The following is a 20,832-nucleotide window of genomic DNA, read 5'->3' as shown; positions in this document are numbered from 1 at the left end:
CCAATAAAATGGATTTACAAACCACCACTGGCACCATTTCCCTACACCTCACATACACACAAATCGAAGGGTTCAGAGCTTAGTGACAAAGGAAGAGCAAAGTTCACTCTGCACTTGGATTTTCAAACAGCAAAGACCATATTAAGAAGTGGTAATTTTATTCTCCTTAGTCTTTCAAGAAATAATCAATATTGGTAAAGAAGAAATTGAACACTGAGGTCCCTCCCTTATACCTCCTCCTGGTCTTACAAACCTGAACAGCAAAGCCTGTGGCTTTCAAGCAAGACAAATAATTCCACAGGCAGTGCTTTGGCTTGTAAGAGCTGAAATCAGACAGGAACCCATTTATCTCTACCTTTAAGAGACCTTTTTGTTGGTTGAATTGAAGTAGATTGATCCTACTGAGTAAGTGGCTAATACTTCATTCCATTGCAGTTTTCAGAGACAGCCTTCCAGGAGCTGTGATAACTCAGAGAGCTTCAAAGGGCAGCAGGTCATTTCATACACAAACTCACTTCCAACAGCCAGATTTCTGAGACACTACTTAGTTAGCGGAGAGAGTGAGACTCAGTGATGGACAGCATTTTGTCCTGTCCTACAGCACCAGCACTCATGTTGTTCAGCAGTTTCTGGGCATTTCAGCATTTTCAGCTAAACTTACTCTACAGCTTCTTGTAGAGTGCAGGAGTAGTTGAGCATCTAGGTACAGGCTGTCAGCCATTCACAGTGCAGTCTGTGATGAATTTCACCTCAAGAACAAATCAAAAGATAAAAAGCCACAGTCCAGGACCATGAAGGACAGCAAACATGTCACAAAAAGTATACACCATCAAAGTGGGCCTTAGGGAAAGGGAATTTCCCCTCCTGAGGTAGTTTCCCCTCCTGCATTGCTTTAGCTGGTGCTTATAAAAAGCACTTTTCTCCACAGCTTGCCAGCACAAACCCATCTTTGATATGGAATGAGGATCTCCGTGGCCATCATATCCAAAAGGAACTGCCTGCATTCACACACTAAGTTGTTTGCAACTGGCAGCCAATAGGTGTGTATTGCAGAAAGCTATTATCCTGCTTCTGTCACATTTAACAAGATAGGAAAGGTCCAGCAGGAAACAGAGGCACTTTTCTGCTCTCAGTCAACAAGGTGGACAAAACTTGCTGATGCTACAGTGAAATCTTCAATACATGCAATTACAAACCTGCCTGAAGCCACTCTCTTCAGGATTTCACCTGTTTGCTAAGCTTGTGAAATCTGGAGTGAAGATAATCACTCTACAGCCAGAGTTACACTTCTCAGGGGCACCTGCTCTTCCCCCCTACACACACTTTCAGTTAGAGTTCAGCAGCAACAGCTGTAGCAGAAGCTGACCATGATCTCTTGGTACAGAACCAAGCTACAGATAAAATGGTGGTACCAGATGTCTTATGGGCTTCCTCTGTGGGTTATGATAAACTCAGAGCAAGGGGCTGAGGAGAGGACAGTCCAGGGGCTGAGGAGAGGACAGTCCAGGGGCTGAGGAGAGGACAGTCCAGGGGCTGAGGAGAGGACAGTCCAGGGGCTGAGGAGAGGACAGTCCAGGGGCTGAGGAGAGGACAGTCCAGGGGCTGAGGAGAGGACAGTCCAAGCACCAAACCCATAATCATTTCAACCACTTTAAAAGCTGCTTCTCACACAGGCAAAGGTCATTCCAGCAATTCAGGTCTTGCACTAAATCTTCCCATGATTATACATGTCATTATGACCAGGTATGTGGTTTCTAACATGCTACACAGAAGGTGAAGGCCAGCATACAGAGACCCCTACCACAGATGTCAGGAGAGGAAGTCACAAGCAGAGCCATCCTGTGCTTTCTGTGTGAGCCACCTCTCAGAGCAAACACTGCTCTAGTCTGGCACTTTAGCAATGGCTCATGTACAACGTTCTGAAACTAACTGCTGCCACTGGATGGCAGAAAACAGTCAGGAATTGCTCTCATATAGAACTACTCCAGCCTAGCAATGTCCCATTCCTGAAAGCAGGATGCCAGTTAATATCTCAGCTTCATACAAGCCGTAGCTCATTCTCTAAGCCATAGATCTTTGCTTTTAAGCTCTTCAGTTCTCCCTGAATTTTATGGGTTAATCTGTTTCCTTGGCGGATCTCATGAAGGATTGCAAGATCCTGGTCTGGTCCCATATTCAGAGTTACCTAAAGAAGAGAAGCAAAACAGATTAAGAAACACACCAAGTGTGTACAGAATACAATTCAGAGTACTATGATGAGAATACTAGAGAGAGAGCTCTAAAGCAAACAGGATCACAGGCTGAGGGAGTTTGGGGTGTGCAGCCTGCAGAAGAGGAGGCTCAGGGCAGAGCTCATTGCTGGCTACAACTACCTGAAGGGAGGCTGTAGCCAGGTGGGGTTGGTCTCTTCTGCCAGGCAAGCCGCAACAGAACAAGGGGACACAGTCTCAAGCTGTGCCAGGAGAGGTCTAGGCTGGATATTAGGAGGAAGTTGTTGGCAGAGAGAGTGATTGGCATTGGAATGGGCTGCCCAGGGAGGTGGTGGAGTCACTGTGCCTGAAGGTGTTGAAGCAAAGCCTGGATGAGGCACTTAGTGCCATGGTCTGGTTGCTTGGCCAGGGCTGGGTGCTAGGTTGGACTGGATGAGCTTGGAGATCTTTTCTGAGCTGGCTGATTCCATGATGTCAGGGGTTGGAAGGGATCCAAAGAGACCATTGAGTGCAACCCCTCTGCCAGAGCAGAACCATACAATCTAGCCCCTTTGTGGCCAGCATACAGAAAGCTTAAGCTTTTATCACTAAACTAATGCTTATCACCAACAGAAAGGTGCTCCAGAAACAAAGAACAAAGACTTTGTCTTAACATGCAAATCTGGATAGACTATATTCAAGTGCACTCATAGCCTGTTGAACTTGAACTCTTGTATTATTTAGAGACCCACAGAAAGAGGCAAGTATTTATGAAGTTACTCTTAAGTAGTTCAAGTACTTCATCCGACACGATAACATTTTGTCATCTTTTGCTACTAGATCTAGAGGTGGCTTAACTGCTGTGACCTGCCTGCTGCCCTTCTGAACTGCACAGCACCAGTTCAAGTACAATGCCTACGCTCAGGCCATGCCACATGGCCCATACTGAGCTGAACAAAGGCTGCTGGATAATCAGAATTCCTGATGGCAATCAGGGTTGCCATTTCCTGTCACTCTGAAACTGGATAGCATGCCAGACCCAGGACTTTCAACAGCAGAGCAGCAGAGCTTTAGAAGCTGCTCTCACAGCCTTTCCTCACTGCCCTTTAGGGTGTCTCATTCTCCTAGTATAGTTTTGGGCCAAAGATTGGGATATGCAAATTAGGAAATTTAGTCATCTGTAGTCATTTTGACAACAAGTGATGAGAAGGACTGCCAGACCACTAAGGAATTCCAGCAAGTATTTTGTTCCTCTGCCCTCTTGTGGTTAGAAGAGTACAGATGACTGTAAGAGCACACCCAGGGCTGCTACCAAACATAGAATCAGAATCATCCAGGTTGGAAGAGACCTCCAAGCTAGCACCCAGCCCTAGCCAATCAACCAGACCATGGCACTAAGTGTCTCATCCAGGCTTTGCTTGAACACCTCCAGGGACGGCGACTCCACCACCTCCCTGGGCAGCCCATTCCAATGCCAATCACTCTCTCTGACAACAACTTCCTCCTAACATCCAGCCTAGACCTCCCCTGCCACAACTTCACACTGTGTCCCCTTCTTTTGTTGCTGCTTTCCTGGCAGAAGAGACCAACCCCACCTGGCTACAGCCTTTGCTCAGGTAGTTGTAGACAGCAATGAGCTCTGCCCTGAGCCTCCTCTTCTCCAGGCTGCACCCCTCCAGCTCCCTCAGCCTCTCCTCACAGGGCTGTGCTCCAGGTCCCTCACCAGCTTTGTCACCCTCCTGTGGACACCTTCCAGTACTTCAACATCTCCCTTGAGGAGCCCAGAACTGGACACAGCACTCAAAGTATGTCCTGAACAGTGCTGAGTCAAGGGGCACAATAGCCTCCCTTGTCCTGCTGGCCACACTGCTCCTGGTCCAGGACATGATGCCATTGGCTCTCCTGGCTACACTGCTGCCTCATCTTCAGCTACTATCTACCAGTACCCCTATGTTCCTTTCTTCCTGGCTGCTCTCCAGCAGCAAGTTGCTATCAGTGCACTGCCAGGCTCCTGAAAGGATCTGTTGGACAAAAGTCAGCTTAGATCATCCTCGCAGCATGTCTGAGATAAGTATCTCATCCTAAACTCCAAGCAACATCAAGGTTGTGGCTTTTCATCTAAGCTGTTCTGATGTTCAATCTGCAAAACTGGAAGCCACTAAAGAATACACAGCTTCAACTTCCAGCCATTGTTCCCACAGAGTTCCAAAGGAATAAACAAAATACTCACAATAGTCCACTAAAGGATCTCACTCTTATTGGAACTAAAACTCCCCAGAAAGTAAACCAAATCATTGTTTTCTTTGCAGGACATACTTCTGAAACTAATCACTGCCTTGCAATTGAGAGACAGCTAAGTGAGCTACAGGCATCAGAGAGGAACCGTCAGGGTTGCACCAATGTACAATCAGGGCAGTTCCTGGGGAGCTCAATGCCTGACTGATTAAAAAAGAAATTTGTTTTGCTTCATAAAACTGAAGACTAAGTGTTGCCTAACACAAATATGAATACCAGCCAGCAGTATGCCCAGGTGCCAGGAAGGCCAATGGCATCTAGTGTGGCCAGCAAGACCAGGGCAGTCCTTCTGCTCCTGTGCTCAGCACTGGTTAGGCCACACCTTGAGTGCTGTGTCCAGTTCTGGGCCCCTCAATTTAACAAAGACATTGAGATGCTTTAATGTGTCCAGAGAAGGGCACTGAGGCTGGTGAGGGGGCTGGGGCTATCCCTGTGAGGAGAGGCTGAGGGAGCTGGGGGTGCACAGCCTGCAGAAGAGGAGGCTCAGGGTAGAGCTCATTGCTGTCTACAACTCCCTGAAGGAAGGCTGTAGCCAGGTGGCATTGGTCTCTTATAGGTAAGCAGCAACAGAACAAGAGGATACAGCCTCAAGCTGCACCAGGGCAGGTTCAAGCTGGATGTTCGGAAGAAGTTCTTCACAGCAAGAGTGACTGGCATGGGAATGGGCTGCCCAGGGAGGTGGTGGAGTCACCATGCCTGGAGATCACAGTATCACCAGGGTTGGAAGAGACCTCACAGATCATCAAGTCCAACCTTTTACCACAGAGCTCAAGACTAGACCATGGCACCAAGTGCCACGTCCAACCTTGCCTGGAACTGCCCCAGGGACAGCGACTCCACCACCTCCCCGGGCAGCCCATTCCAGTGTCCAATGACTCTCTCAGTGAAGAACTTTCTCCTCACCTCAAGCCTAAATCTCCCCTGGCGCAGCCTGAGGCTGTGTCCTCTTGTTCTGGCGCTGGATGAGGCACTTAGTGCTATGGTTTAGCTAACGAGAAGGTATCAAGTGATAGGTTGGACTCCATCTCAAAGGTCTTTTCCAACCTGGTTAATTGTGTGACTCTGTGAAAGGAGCTTACTACCTTCACCCTAGGGAGACCCTGCATTCCAACGCTGAGAACACACCTCTGTCAGCTAGACCTGCACACCCTGCCTCAGATCTGCTTGGCTGTTACCTTGAAAAGCTGCTTCTCTACATCTTTCAGCTTCTGCCGCAGCTGTTTAATGTCACTCTTGAAGCCTTCCACTTCCAAGTGCCGGCGTTTTTCCAAGGCCTCGTAGCGCTGTGTCGCCAGCTTCAGGCGCTTCCCCATCCTCTCCGAGCGCTCCTACGGAGAGGAGAGCTCAACAGGGTACACAAGCTCCAGGCTGCAAGGCCATCACATAGCTGGCAAACGATTACAGACTCATTACCTTAAAGAGTTCTCTGCCAGCCTCCCCCTCCTCACGAGTCCTAGCCAGCTCGCCTTCCAGAGCGACGCACTGCTCCCTGTACATGTTTGAGAGGTGCCGCTCCTGCTGCAGCTGCTCCAGCAGCAACTAGGACACAGGAGGAACAGAAAGAATCAGCTCAAAAGCCAGTACTCACAGCACTTCCCCTGCTCTGGAAAAATCACCTATGACAGATTGACACTAGGGCAGGCAAGTGAAAATGAACAAATGGATCTGAAGCTAACAGAATGAACTTGGTAACGACAACAGGCAAGCAGCAACAGAACAAGGGGACACAGTCTCAAGTTGTGGCAGGGCAGGTCTAGGCTGGATGTTAGGAGGAAGTTGATGGCAGAGAGAGTGATTGGCATTGGAATGGGCTGCCCAGGGAGGTGGTGGAGTCGCTGTCCCTGGAGGTGCTCAAGACTGCATGGGACACTTAGTGCCATGGTCTGGTTGATTGGCTAGGGCTGGGTGCTAGGTTGGACTGGCTGAGCTTGGAGGTCTCTTCTAACCTGCTTGATTCTATGATTCTAACACTAACACCACCTCCATTACCAAAACCTTTTAATTATGTTATCAGTTCTGCATGACTTATCACCAGTTCAAAAGCTCTCTCCTCTTCCCCTTAAAAATAAAACTCATGCTGCAGTTCCCCTTTTCACAGCTGCTCACCCAGCACTGCATTTCAGAAGCATTTGCATTCAGTGGTAAAAGGAATGGAATTCCCTAAGTCCTGATTACTTCCCAGTTCCTTCCTGCATGTTTACCCACTGGAGACCTCCCACTTTCTCACTGGAAGAATACCAGAAGTGGAAGACAAATCCTGATTGCTGCAGAAGAGCTGGGAGATACCAGTTGAAAGGACTTCTGTCTTGACAGCAGCAAGCAAGATGGAGGCACTGCCTTCTAAGTCCATTAGCTGAGAGTATATATAGCAAAAGAAAGGTGTATGCAGCAAGTGGGTCAGGAACTACAGTGCCACACAGCACAGAGAGCTGTTCTGGAATAAAGAAACTGACAGTGAAGTGCTGCTGTACATTTCACCTGAAATTCGCAAGCAATGTGGATTTTGAGGCAGTAGTTTTTTCAGGTTACTGCCCAAGGATCAGTGCTGGGCCCAGTCCTGTTCAATATCTTTACTAATGATCTGGACCAGGGGATTGAGTCCTGCATCAGTAAGTTTGCAGATGACACCAAGCTAGGAGCAGGTGTGGATCTGTTGGAGGGTAGGAGAGCCCTGCAGAGGGACCTTGCCAGGCTGGATGGGTGGGCAGAAGCCAATGGGATGAGACTGAATAAGGCCAAGTGCAGGGTTCTACACTTTGGCCACAACAACCCCAAGCAGCACTACAGGCTGGGGACAGAGTGGCTGAGAGCAGCCAGGCAGAGAGGGACCTGGGGGTGCTGGTAGAGTAGCTGAAGATGAGCCAGAAGTGTCCCCAGGTGGCCAGGAAAATCAGGATAAGGAAGCTGAGGAAAAATGAATTTGTTTGGTATATTCTGACCCATGATAGCTTCAATTTTAACTTACCTGTTCAGCTGTGCTTTACTACCATGGTGCAGTATCATGTGTGCTCCTTTTTTGATAAGATGGCAGGAAACGACTCAAGGAGGAATTTCAAACCTCCATATCCCAGTTGGCAAAGGACAATGACCTTTTGTCTCGGCCCCCAGAGAGGGGCACCTGCCCCAGCCCCCAGAGAGGGGCAACCTCCCAGAAGAGCAATTCAAACTAACTCACTGAGAAATAGACAGACACGTTGGTCTCTTTGGGTAAATCCTAGGTGACCAGTTTGCTGAAAACATGGCTAAGTGGGATGGGAAACCTACCTCATTTCTCTGAGCCCACCCTAACCTAGGATGAGTGCCTCTACCCAGGACAGAACTGTTACCTTTATTTGTTTGCTATGGGGTTTGCAAGCTCCATCATCTGCTGGAAGCATCTCCTTAGCATGCCTCTGTTTATTGTCTCTTCCTGGCTGCTTGCTGCTGTGCTGCTGCAGAGCTCTGTCAAGCTTCCTCAGCAGGCTGTCCTTCTCTGCTATCCAGGCTTTCTCACTGGCTCGGGCATCAAGCTTGAGCTGCAGGAAGTCTCGAGTGCTCTCGTATAAGAGATTCTGAGTCTTCTGCAGTCTGTAAAGGGAGATCCCAGTGGAGTTAATTAACTTCTTCCCTAGTTCCTACATTAATTCTCAGTCATCACTGCAAGTAGGAAGATGCATGGAAGAAAAAGCTAGGTGCTTCTCTCAAGAGCTTAGCTCTTCTCATCTAATGAAAGAAGTGATCATCTTCCAATATGAAGCAGCATTTTTAACATGCAGATTACTCCACTCACCTCCTTCCACACTTTAGCAAACAGATGGCTGTATCATTTGCTTCTCTGACTGCTGCAGGAAGCCACACTGATAGCCAAAATATCTCTGTTGTACCACTCTCTTCTCATCTCATGACTACACGACAGCCATTCTCTCACACTTACTTATCTGTTACAGTTTTGATCTTGTCCTTGTCTCTCTGATGCTGGACCTGGGCTTCCTCCATGTGAATCCTCCTGTCCTCTAGCAGTGCCTCAACCTGTTCCTTGGATAATCGTGTCTGTTCTTCTAGCTGAGCTTGCAGTGCCTCCACCTGAAGATGAGGAGAAGCTTGTTTGGTGTGAGGGTCCTGGAGCCTGGGAGCAGGAAGCCCAGGGAGGTTTTGGAGTCTTTCTATGAAGAGATTCCAAATTCAGCTGGGTAATGTGGTCCTGGGCAAGCTGCTGTGGTCCTATGAGAAGCAGCTGAGGGAGCTGGGGCTGTTCAGCCTGGAGAATAGAAGGCTCAGGGGAGACCTGAAAAGGAGGTTATAGCCAGGTGGGACTGGTCTCTTCCCCCAGGCACCTAGGGACAGAACAAGAAGACACAGCCTCAAGCTGTGCCAGGGGAGGTTCAAGATGGATGTTAGGAGGAAGTTCTTAACAGCAAGAGTGATTGGCATTGGAGTGGGTTGCCCAGGGAGGTGGTGGAGTCACCATCCCTAGAGGTGTTTAAGAGGCTGCTGCATGAGGCACTTAGTGCCACGGTTTAGTTAGTGAGAAGGTGTTAGGTTGGACTCGATCTTGGGGGTCTTTTCCAACCTGGTTAATTCTGTGAATAAGCAAAGGCATTACTAAGACCCCACAGTAGCTTTGCTGCTGTCCTTGCTAAATTCTAAGCTGTAGATCAAAGACCAACACCTCTGAGAGTCCCAGGTTCTGTTTTAGCTGGAATGCTATTTCAAACAGCTAAAACCCTTTAAGGAAAATAAAACTCATGCTATAGGCAGGAGAGGCATATTATAAGTAGCAATCATAGATCAAAGAGATTGGAAAGATTTAAATTGCACACAGGATGTGACAATTCCTGGGCAATACACAGAGCCATTTTTGCCCCCATGCTATCACCTTGCAGTGAAATGGTGATGAAGAACCAGTTGAATTCTAGGAAGGTAACAAGTCCAGGTACCTCCAACAAAAGAAATCATTCAACCCAAACGAGTTACTGAATGTAAACAAGCTAACAAGTGCAGGAGAGGGGTGCAAAGGATCACAGTATCACAGTATCATCAGGGTTGGAAGAGACCTCACAGATCATCAAGTCCAACCCTTTACCACAGAGCTCAAGGCTAGACCATGGCACCAAGTGCCACGTCCAACCTTGCCTTGAACAGCTCCAGAGACGGCAACTCCACCACCTCCCTGGGCAGCCCATTCTTCACTTAGGGCACACAGCCAGGGAGATACACTGGAACAAGTGACAGAAAGATGTGCATCTGGCCTATGTGTAAGAAACCAGCTGAAAAAGCATGGGGTGGCAGAGCACTTCTGCTCCAGAATCAATGCTGCAAGAGAGGTAACCAGCCACTAGGTCAGCCCCCACTGCCCTTCAACAACAGCAACTAATTAACAAGAAACAACCAAAGAGAAGTCTATGTGCTATACAAGTTAGCTCTCTAATTTGCTTTGACTCATCCTTTCCCATGTTCTACATAAGGCTTCTGGTATCTTCCCCAGTGGAAGACTGTTTCAGCTTTGTTCTGACATGCCATCCCCACTCTTTCTTTCACTGAGGTGTAGCAAAGGGAGCACTGCACTGTACTAGAGTATCTTAGCAGGGCCACCTAATTCCATCTCAGGCACTTTTGTCAGGCTTCCACAAAATACCCAAGCCTGAATATCATCTGGAGGTTTGACAAATTCATAGCCACAATCAAATTACAGGAGAGAGCATCACTTACACACTCTCTATTTAAGGGCAACCTATTCCAGTTGACATTACTGGAACATCTGCACATGAAAAGCTTCCAGACTCAGACCCAAATTCTTAAATCTAAGTCTGCATTCACAACAAAACCTAAAAAAAAGGTGAGTCAGAATCCACAGGAAGATGTGTGGATAAAATTACCCAATGACAGAATGTTGGGGGCTGAAAGCAACCTCAAAAGCTCATCCAGTCCACCCACCCTGCCACAGCAGGATCTCCTAGAGGCGATCACACAGCAAGGCATCCAAGCAGGTTTTGAGTATCTCCCGAGGAGCAGCCACAGCCTCCCTGGGCAGCCTGCTGCAGTGTTCTGCCACCCTCAGAGTGGAAACATTGTCCTCACGTTTCCATGGAACTCAGCTTCCCCTGCACAAGGCTCTGGGCAACCTGATCTAGTTGAGGATCAGGAGTTGAGCCCTTAGTGACTGCAGAGGAGGTTGGACTGGATGAGCTTTAGAGGTCCCTTCCAACCCAGAGCACTCTATGATATGTGACACTTAGGATACAGTTTAATGACCATGGTGATGTTGGGTTGACAGTTGGACTGTCCATGCCTCAACTTCCACCATGGCCCCTTGACCATCACCCAGCAGAGCCTGGCTCCAGCCTCTGGGCACTCAGCCTTTTACACACTGATAAACATGAATGAGGTCACCTCTCAGGCTCCTCCAAGCTGCAGGGCCCCAGCTCCCTCAGGCTTTCCTCATAAGGAAGATGTTCCACTCCATTTTTGTGGCTCTGAATTAGTATGTCTACATGTTATCTAAGCAGACATTTCTCTCAACTGCTTGGACAGCCCAGAATTATGTCCACTGGTTAGCAAATGCCTTTACCTGAAGCAGAAGTGCCTGATTGTCTCTCTGGTATCTCTCAGAACTTTCTTGTTTCTCTCCTTTTGCAGCTGGTTTTGAAGCATTCCTCTTGGCATCTATTGTAGAAATTTAACAGAAAAAAGGTTGTCCAGTTTAGGTGCATTACCTTTTTGAGCAGGAAAGAGTTTCTCTTCTGGCAGGCCTAAAAGAACAGGAAATGCTTGCTACTGCTACCAGTACAACTTCTAGTAAAGCCAGCTGGAAGAAGAGTTTCAGCCCTTATGGCAATCACACACCTTTATCCTCACACCATCACACACTGTTTAGGCAACCTACTCATTTTCTTGGCACATATAGAAAGTAAACTTCACCAATTTCCTGAGCTAAATGTTGAACAGGCAGATGATAAAGCTCTGCAAGCATCAAGCCTTGACTGAGTTTTGAGCTTGAGTCAATTTGGCAGAGGTGGTACTTTCAAAAGAGAGAAGCAGGTAGTACAGACAGCAGTGAGTCTGTACTGAAGGCAGGAGAACCCCACACCTTGGAGAGGCTGTGGCTGAGTCCTGTTCACTACTTGCATAGCTCCAGAACAACCAGTGTCATATCAGCTTCTTGTCCCTAGCTGGGCAGATCACAGACTCATTATAGTTGGACAAGTGGTGGAAAATAGTTGGGTGGACAGTCCAACTGTCAGCCCAACATCACCATGGCCATGAAACCATATCCCAAGTGCCACACATCATAGATTGCTCCGAGTTGGAAGGGACCTCCAAAGCTCATCCAGTCCAACTTGCTCTGCAGTCACTAAGGGCATCCTCAACTAGATCAGGTTGCCCAGAGCCCTGTCCAGCTTCACCCTGAGTTTCTCCAGTGATGGAGCCTCAACTACCTCCCTGGGCAACCAGTTCCACTGTTTCACTACCCTCATGGTGCAGAACTTGCTCCTGACATTCACGTTTCTTGTACAACTCCAAGGGTTGGTGACTCCACCACCTCCCTGGACAACCTATTCCAACGCCTGAGCTTTTTTGAAGAGCTTTCTTCTATCCAAATAACTCATTTGCTTGGTTTGGTTTTGGATAGACAGGAGACAACTTGACACTGCACAACTCTTTGTGTGAGCCACCCTCAACAACAGGTCCACTGTTCTCCCAGGGAGAACACCATGTACCAGTACAGAAAGAGTGTCTAACAAGAAAATGCACACTTCTTTCTCACAAAGAGTCACATGGAAAAGACAAAGGGTAAGTTATTCATGGGAAGATTCCAACTGGACTCCAGAAGGCTTTTTTTTAGCATGAGAAGAGTCAGAGATTGGAATCATCTCCCAAGGCAGTGGATTCCCCCACACTGGTCAGTTTTAAGACTCATCTTGACAGAGTGCTAGGCCAGCTCATCTAAACTAAACTATTACCTAGAAAGATTGGACCAAACAATCCTTGAGGTCCCTTCCAGCCATGGATATGAAAGTCAGCTCAGGTGATTTTCAGTCTCTGAAGGGCAACCAAGAGTATTGCATGGCTATGTGTGTACACATGGCACACTTAGGGAGCTTCACTGAGGTATTCACAGTAAGGAACTGTTTTGGCATACTGGACATAGACACAGAGAAACAAGAACCAGCAATGTCTGAGTTGCTGTTCCTCAGCTTGGTGTGGTACCTGTTGTAGATGGCTCATTCCTTTCCTGCGACTCTCTGGGTTTAGCTGGTCTTTGCAGAACAGTAACCTACAGAAACAGACATTTGCACTGAACATCCAACTTCATCAAAGCTGAAACAGTCAAGAATAAATCTCAAAGAGTAAAATTAATTATCTAAAAGAACAGCATTACCTTACTCCTACCACAAGGCAAATAGTCACAAGTGTAATGTTCCTGTTGAAAAGATTCCTTTAGCATGGCTGAGTTTTGCCATTTCTGACTCTACTTTTTGTTCCCCCGAGACAACTGGGAAGTAATCCTGCCCCTGCTGGCTTCATCAGGATGAAAATCAGCACTCTCAGCAGGAGAAGGAGCATTTTGAGGACAGAGAGAAGAGGAAGGTGAAGATGAAGATTGTTATTTCCTTTTTTCATACTCCTCCTTGCCTTAGTAAGACAGAAAAACATGCAGCTTGATTTATCAGCACATTCATTCAGACTAGTGAACAAGCCTGACACAAAAACCAACCAACAGAACTACTGAAGGAACTTAATTGTTAGGCTGAAACCCACTTCAAAACAGGAGGCCATGAGGGAGCAAGGTTAAAACCCCAATGCTGTGTAACAGTCCTGATTTTGAACTGCCCTGTACCAGGCAATTTGAAAACTCCTGGGAGATTTTTGAACTGCTTGAGCAGTGCAGAGCACCCACAAAGAATGCAGCATGTTTCAGCCTTTTCCTGCTCCTTTTTCCCCCCCAAGATAAATCCTACATTCCATCATAAGTCTCTGTAGATCTCAACCATTCATGGCTTTAAGTAGGTTCAACTACACAGCAATGGCCAGCTGGTTAAATGGCAGCATTTCTGACATGTGTGCCCTATGATTGCCTAGAAGGGATGGCTCTTCTGCAGCCTCCTGTACAGGGAATCACAGGATATTAGGGCTTGGAAGGGACCCAAGGAAATAGAGTCCAACCCTACTGGCAGTGCAGGACCACACAATCTAGCACAGATCACACTGGAACACATCCAGACAGGCCTTGAAAGGCTCCAGAGAAGGAGACTCCACAACCTCTCTGGGCAGCCTGTGCCAGTGCTCTGGGACCCTTAGAGTCAAGAAGTTCCCTCTTGTGTTGAGCTGGAACCTCCTGTGCTGCAGCTTCCATCCACTGTTCCTTGTCCCCTGCCCCAGGGAGCAGTGAGAAGAGCCTGTCCCCCCCTCCTGATCCCCAGCCCTCAGATACTTATAAACATTGATTCAATCCCCTCTCAGTCTTCTCTTCTCCAGACTAAGCAGCCCCAGATCCCTCAGCCTCTTCTCATCAGCCATGCCCTCCTGCCCCCTAATCATCCTCGTAGCTCTCCATTGAACCCTGTCCAGCAGCTCCCTGTCCCTCTTAAACTGGGGAGCCCAAAACTGAAGGCAGTACTCAGGATGAGGTCTCATCAGGGCAGAGTAGAGGGGAAGGAGAACCTGCTTTGATCTGCAGGGAGACTGCAGCAACCTCAACACTGCTTTATTCTTTACTGACACCCTAAGAGACAGGCACTGTAAGAGAGTTGATCTTCCAATGCTGTACCTGGTAACTTTCCTCCCTGCTTTTCTCCTTCTCTTCTCCCCAGCTTCTCAATGATCATTCGCCACAAGGCTCCAAACTCCTATGTGACATTTAAGAGGCTAACATGTTTTGAAAGTTCAAGGGAAGTAATGCTAAGAGGACCTATTGGCAGTGTGCTTTTTCTACTTATGTGTGAGCAGCTATACTAAACCTAACACTGCTACACAGCTGCAGTTTCCTCCTGCTTTGGGCTGCTTAAGCAACTTTTGACTTGTGAGGCTCATCTGGTCTGTGGTCAGCCACTTGGGGGTCAGGTCTTGTTACAATCAAAAGCAGAGCTGTGCAGGAAAATGGAACTTACCTTATGTGGGGGCTCCTTGTGAAAATACGTAACTTCTCCTAAGTCTGGTCCCACTAAAGCCAGGAGATGCTGAATTTTTTTCCTATCTTCCAATTCCCTGGAATCCAAAGGAAGTGGTCAGCACATAGCTCTTTTTAAGTACACCAAGCCCTTGGGACATGCTACCCTTCTGGTTTACTTGTTAGCTTACACAAGGGTTTCAAAATGCTGCAGTTTGTAGAATCAGTCAGGGTTGGAAGGGACCACAAGGAGCAGCCAGTTCCAACCCCTCTGCCATGGGCACAGACACCCTACCCTAGAGCAGGCTGCACACAGCCTCATCCAGCCTGGCCTTCAACACCTCCAGCCATGGGGCCCCAACCACCTCCCTGGGCAACCCATTCCAGCCTCTCACCACTCTCATGCTCAACAACTTCCTCTTCATAGCCAGTCTGAATCTCCCCACCTCCAGCTTTGCTCCATTCCCTGTAGTCCTGTCACTCCTTGATAGCCTGAAAAGTCCCTCCCCAGCTTTTCTGTAGCCCCCTTTCAGATCCTGGAAGGCCACAAGAAGGTCACCTGGGAGCCTCCTCTTCTCTAGCCTGCACAGCCCCAACTCTTTCAGTCTGTCCTCACAGCAGAGCTGCTGCAGCCCTCTGAGCATCCTCATGGCCCTTCTCTGGACACACTCCAGCATCTCCACATCCTTCCTGTCATAGAGGCTCCATAGCTGGATGCAGCACTCCATGTGGGGTCTCAGTAGAGCTGAGTAGAGGGGAAGAATCACCTCCCTTGACCTGCTGGCCACACTTGTGATGCAGCCCAGTTCTGGAGAACATTGCTTAAAACCCCCTGAGAGCCTCCCAAAGACATTAGTGGTGTTGCCTATATGCTAAGAACATCACCAATTCTGCTGGCACTGGGAGCATTCCTCTTTTCAAGCCTGACAACACTACCTAGGCCAGTACAGCATTAGCACAAGGTGGTAAAGGATTTTCATTCCCAACTGCCTAACTACCATGAGCAGAAACTTTACTGGGCTGATGCAATGCTCAGCTTCACTCACAGGGCAAATCTAGATGGTTCCTTAGGTAAGTTTCCTTGGACTCTATGATCTCTTTGGATCCCTTCCAACCCTGACATCCTGTGAGCCTGTAATCAGCCTGCAGTCTGTGGAGCACACCACAGCAGAGCAGGGAGATGACCAAAAGAAGCTGTGACCCTGTGAGAAGCTCACACTGGCAGGAGCTTGCTGCAGATCTTAGGGCCCCATGAAGCGAAGTCCTCGGTGGAGCAGATTTGCTGTCAGGACTTGTGATCCCCTGCACTGGGGCAGTCCACTGCTGAAGGAACTCACTCCATAGATAGGAGCAATGCTGGAGCAGATTTACAAAAGCTACAGCCTGTGGGAAGGACTCACACTGGAGAATTTCATGGAGGATTGCCTGCAATGGAAGGGATCCCAAACTGGAGTAGGGGAAGAGTTTGAGGAAAAAGGAGTAGCAGAGAAAACCTGTGATGAACTGACCACAGTTCCCATTTTCCATGCCCCTGCACTGCTCAGTCAGGGGTAGGGGAAAAAACATCAAGAGTGAAATTGAGCCTTGTAAGAAGAGAGATGCTGGGGGAAAGGTTTTTTAAGATTGGTCTCCATTTCTCAGTATCCCACTCTGATTTGATTGGCAATAAATTGATTTCCTCAAGTCAGTCATCTCTCTCCATCCTTATCTCAACCCAGGAGCCTTTCATGCTATTTCTTTCCCCTCTCTGTCCAGGTGAGAAAGGGAAGAGGGGAGTAATTACAGGAGCTTTGGTAGAAACCAGCCAAGGTGAACCCACCACAGCCTGCTTGCATCAAAAAATCTCCACATACAAACAGTTAACTCACAAGTCAAATCTCAACCTATGTTCAACTTCTGCTCTTCCTCCTATTACCAGAATAGGAGGAATAAGTGGAAACGTATTTAGCAGCTGAACAGATTGCATTCCACCTCTGTCTGGTACCATTTCATAGGAGCCCTCCCTGGGAAACGCAGCGTAATTGTTTCCCTGAAGACTCCTGATCTGCATGAGAACAGGAACATGAAGCACACCACAGAAGGCAACTGCTGTTGCCAGGGACCCGTCCCACCTGATTTTCAGCCGGTCGTTCTCCGAGCAGAGGCGAAGGACCTGTTCTCTCTCCTGGAAGAGGAAGACTTGCATATCACTCAAAGCCTTCTGCAACTCTGCGACCTCCTCTTCTCGCTGATGGACTTCCCATTGCAATTTGTGCTAGGTAGAGAGAAGGAGGTACTTGAAATGATGCAGAGTATTGGACAACACTTACAAACTTCAAACTGCTTGTGCCCTGAGCCCTTAACTGGTAGAGAGCAACTTTCAGTTCCAGGGAATTATTTCAGTCTCTCACAAAGATGGACCAGATGAGGGCAGTCTTGGAAAAACTATTAGGAGTTCAGGGCCCTGAGAACCACTGTCACTGTGCAACAGCCAAGTAAGGCCAGTCTCCAGTGGTTGTTCTTCTGCACTGGCAGAGTAGCACAGATATTGGCAGTCTGATGTGAACAAACCCCTCAGAAAGCCTCTGTAATAGCACTTACTGTTGAAAGGAATTACTCAAGTGAAAAAAAAAAACAAACACACATGAAAATATTCCTGAGGTGTAGTACTATGGAGTCTGGCTGGTTGCTAAGTTTACACTGGTGTGTAAAAGTAACAAACCCTTCAGAAGAGCTCTTTCCCCTGGGGCAAAAGGCATTAGTTTGGACCCTTGACTTGCACACCATGTATTTCCTGGGGGCTTTCAGGCTGCTTCAAGTACAGCAGGTACTTGAGGAAGCACCTCAGTCTCCAGGAACAGAAGGATTACTTCTGAAGTGAATACAGGCACCTTTCTGCTTGCACTGACAGAGAGCTCGACTTGACAATCCAACCCTGAAATCCACTTACTACGTCTTAGCTCAATTCCATCGTGTCACCAGTAAACCTTAACGCCACACGTGCAGAGTTTGCAGCTGAAGGAAACCACTCTGTGTACAGATAGGTAGTCCATCACCATTTAAAACCCTCTTTTCCTAACCTGCTCATCATATGTTTCCCTGTATCTCTCCAGCCTTTTAACCAAATCCTCGTGCTCCTCATCAAAGTCAGCGATCTTCTTGCGGTAGTACTCCAGCAGCTCCCGGGAGGGACGGAGAAAGGCCAAGCGCTCATCCATTGAAGGGAGAGGAGTAAAGTCTTGACTTGGAGATTGAAGAGGAGCACGTTTGGATGACACGTTGGGGGTTGCCAGCCTGGACAGAAAGAGTTTCTAAAGACATGTAACCTTCAGACAGTAACATTAAAAAAAACCCTCAACTTCCTAAAGTGGTTACAGAGTCCCAGATTTAACAGAGGTTGCATTTCAAACACATCAGCTTCTCTCTGCTCCAGTGTGATGATTTGGGTGTTACCTGCCACCCCCCCCCCCCCCCCGACTTGGGTGAAAGTCATCCAGACTCGACTCAGCCAAGCTGCAAATTAAAGAATGAAGCTTTATATTCACAGCTTAGCACAATATGCAAGCAGATAGTTACAATGTCTGCAGCTATAGAGAGAAATAGACAAGTTAAAGGTAATACAGGAACACAGCAGCCCTCCAGAGTCCCCTGGAGGGGCTCCCAACCACCCTTCCACCCCTCTACCTTATCCTAGAGTTTGCCTTACATTCAAGGTGAGTTTGGAGATCAGCCAGGGGGGGTTAGGAAGCAGAAGGATTAGACAGTAAGTTAGGGAGTGCAGTGCATGCAGCCAGAGCCAAAGAGCAACTCTGTTATCTGTGTTTATGTTCTTGTTTTTATCCATCTCAGCAAGCTTATGAGTGCAGCAGCCATCACCACTGTTTCCTTTTCAAAGCCTTTCATCTAACTCTTCTCACCAAGATATTCTAGCTAGGCTCAAGCTAGCACATGCAGGTATTAGGATGAGATCATGGCATTGAGAACCAGAAGCTTTGATACAGAACAGCTTGCAGGTTTACTGTACTATGGAGATGACACCGACTGATGGAAACATTGTGGAAGAAAAGCCTCATAAGCTACTCAGGGAGAGGGAATGTGACAGGAGGAGAAGGAGGAAAGAAAAAAGGAGACAAGTCCATTGTGCAGTTAGGAGCAGCTGCCTCTGGAAAATAAACAGGAAGATACAATCTGTGACAGAATCATTATCTGATAGCCAGAGAGAAAAAACACTTCCAAACCATTGAATGAAGTGAGTAATCCAGGTTATCTGATGCACCAGGGATACACCTAAGAGTCTACATGTTTTCCTTTCTGCCATACTTGACGTTATGTACACAGTTTACCCACCCTGTCCTCAGTTAGGGTGGATCCCTCTCCTGTAGAATACACTCACGACAACTTGGATTTTTTTTTTGGAAAGTCAGGCAAAAATGATAATTGTATTTCTTGTAGTTCAAAAGTAACAGTACAATAATAATCTCCTAGAGAAATAACCAAGTAGTGGCAAAGCAGCAAAAGCAGCAGCAGGGGAAGGTAACAGAGAGTGCAGCTAAAGCAGCAAGGGGAAGGTCCAAGCTCTGCTTCCAGACAACAAGCCCAAGTGCAAGGTCTGCATCTGGGTTGGGGCAATTCCAAGCACAAATCCAGGCTGGGCAGGGAGTGGCTGGAGAGCAGCCCTAAGGAGAGGGACTTGGAGGTGCTGCTGGACGAGAAGCTCAACAGGAGCCAGCAGTGTGCACTTGCAGCCCAGAAAGCCAACCAGAGCCTGGGCTGCAGCAGGAGAAGTGTGGCCAGCAGGGCCAGGGAGGTGATTCTCCCCCTCTGCTCTGCTGAGACCCCACCTGGAGTACTGTATCCAGTTCTGGAGCCTCTATTACAAGAGGGATGTGGAGATGCTGGAGATGGGTTGATCAGAGGGCTGCAGCAGCTCTGCTATGAGGTCAGACTGAAGGACTTGTGGCTGTGCAGTCTGCAGAAGAGGAGGCTCCCAGGTGACCTTTTTTGTGGCCTTCCAGCATCTGAAAGGGGTCTACAAAACAGCTGGGGAAGGACCTTTCGGGATATCAGAGAGTGACAGGACTGGGGGGAGTGGAGCAAAGCTGGAGGTGGGGAAAGTCAGGCTGGACATGAGGAGGAAGTTGTTGAGCAGGAGAGTGGTGAGAGGCTGGAATGGGTTGCCCAGGGAGGTGACTGAGGCCTCATGGCTGGAGGTGTTTGAGGCCAGGCTGGCTGAGGCTATGGGCAGCCTGCTCTAGGGTAGGGTGTCCCTGGGCATGGCAAGGGGGTTGGAACTGGCTGCTCCTTGTGGTCCCTTCCAACCCTGACCGATTCTATGATTCTATCTGACAGGTGGCATGGAGGAAGCAGCAACTTTCATGGACCAGCTCACCAGAGCTGCATAGGTCTATGTGCCTCATCCATGGCATCACAGCATGCTCCTTAACTCCAGGCACCGCAGTACTCAAGACACCCTCTAATCAACTCACGTAGCTCCTCCTACCAACTGTGCCCAGAAAGGTCTTAAACACACACCTGGAAAAGTAAATACCAGCAACAGAAGAAATCACACAGCATAAGCACAGGGGGACTATTTCACTCCTGAGCCGAAGCACAGCGGAAAGACACAGGTGTAAGGGTGAGGAGGCACAGCAGGTCCAAGCGCTTTTCCTTAAGCCTCGCTACCGGCCAGAGGGAGCAGCTCCGCAGCCCAAGTCCGCAGAGCGGTTTCAGCACAGGGTGACGATGAAGGCAGTCTCCCGACACTACCTTCTGGAGCGGAGGGAGGTCCTCAGGGAGCAGTCCGTCGCACTCATGGGCCCGGCTCGCCGTAGGCAGGGGACAGAAACTTCGAGCGATGGCTCAAGCTGCGGCCCCAGGAGACCAGAGGAAGAGAGCGCACCCGGCGTAACAGTGGCGTAACAGCGACCTAGGGCGCGGTGCAGGTCCCGCTCACAACAGCCACGGTGGCTCCGAGCTCCCGAGGCAGCGCAGAAGAGACCGGAGCCACCACGGGAAGCCCTGAGCCCAGCAACCGCCGCCAGCCACCCGCAGCTTAAACGCCGGCGCCGCCTGCCGCCCGCCGCTCCCTCCAATCGCAGGCAGCCTTGCACACGGCCCCCGCCGCCTCTACCAATCAGCGCTGGCGGCACCGCCTGCCGCCCGCCGCTCCCTCCAATCGCAGGCAGCCTTGCACACGGCCCCCGCCGCCTCTACCAATCCGCGCTGGCGGCACCGGCTGGGGGCGCATCGCGCCGGCGCGGCTGGGAGCGTGCGGGGCCCGGG

The 20,832-nt window shown here is 48.8% G+C and overlaps 1 protein-coding gene across 2 annotated transcripts; it reads right to left on the bottom strand.

Moving 5' to 3' along the window:
- Positions 1 to 141: 141 nt before the first annotated feature.
- CCDC77 (coiled-coil domain containing 77) lies at positions 142 to 20,697 on the bottom strand. Of its 2 annotated transcripts, XM_064155663.1 has the most exons (11): positions 20,317 to 20,591; positions 17,631 to 17,844; positions 16,683 to 16,825; positions 14,573 to 14,669; positions 12,672 to 12,738; positions 11,032 to 11,126; positions 8,398 to 8,546; positions 7,811 to 8,051; positions 5,898 to 6,023; positions 5,660 to 5,812; positions 142 to 2,185 (listed from the first exon to the last, which is right to left on the bottom strand). In XM_064155663.1, exons 1-11 carry the CDS (start codon positions 20,361 to 20,363, stop codon positions 2,039 to 2,041), a joined length of 1,479 nt encoding a protein of 492 aa, XP_064011733.1. In that variant the 5' UTR covers positions 20,364 to 20,591; the 3' UTR covers positions 142 to 2,038. The 2 variants fall into 2 exon arrangements, with proteins under 2 accessions (XP_064011733.1, XP_064011735.1); XM_064155665.1 differs by lacking the exons at positions 5,660 to 5,812; positions 5,898 to 6,023 and having other exon boundaries at positions 20,317 to 20,697.
- Positions 20,698 to 20,832: the final 135 nt, after the last annotated feature.

The sequence above is a fragment of the Pogoniulus pusillus genome, chromosome 15, assembly GCF_015220805.1.
Source record: "Pogoniulus pusillus isolate bPogPus1 chromosome 15, bPogPus1.pri, whole genome shotgun sequence".
Lineage (NCBI taxonomy): Eukaryota > Metazoa > Chordata > Aves > Piciformes > Lybiidae > Pogoniulus > Pogoniulus pusillus.
Note: the sequence above shows the minus strand (reverse complement) of the source record. Positions and strands in the feature narration are given on the sequence as shown.

Coding starts and splice junctions, on each gene's coding strand:
- CCDC77 (XM_064155663.1), bottom strand. CDS start 20,363: ATGAGTGCGACGGACTGCTCCCTGAGGACCTCCCTCCGCTCCAGAAG. Junction 14,670..16,682: donor AACGACCGGCTGAAAATCAG/GTGGGACGGGTC, acceptor TTTGGATTCCAG/GGAATTGGAAGATAGGAAAA. Junction 8,547..11,031: donor ATCAGGCACTTCTGCTTCAG/GTAAAGGCATTT, acceptor CCTCATCTTCAG/GTGGAGGCACTGCAAGCTCA.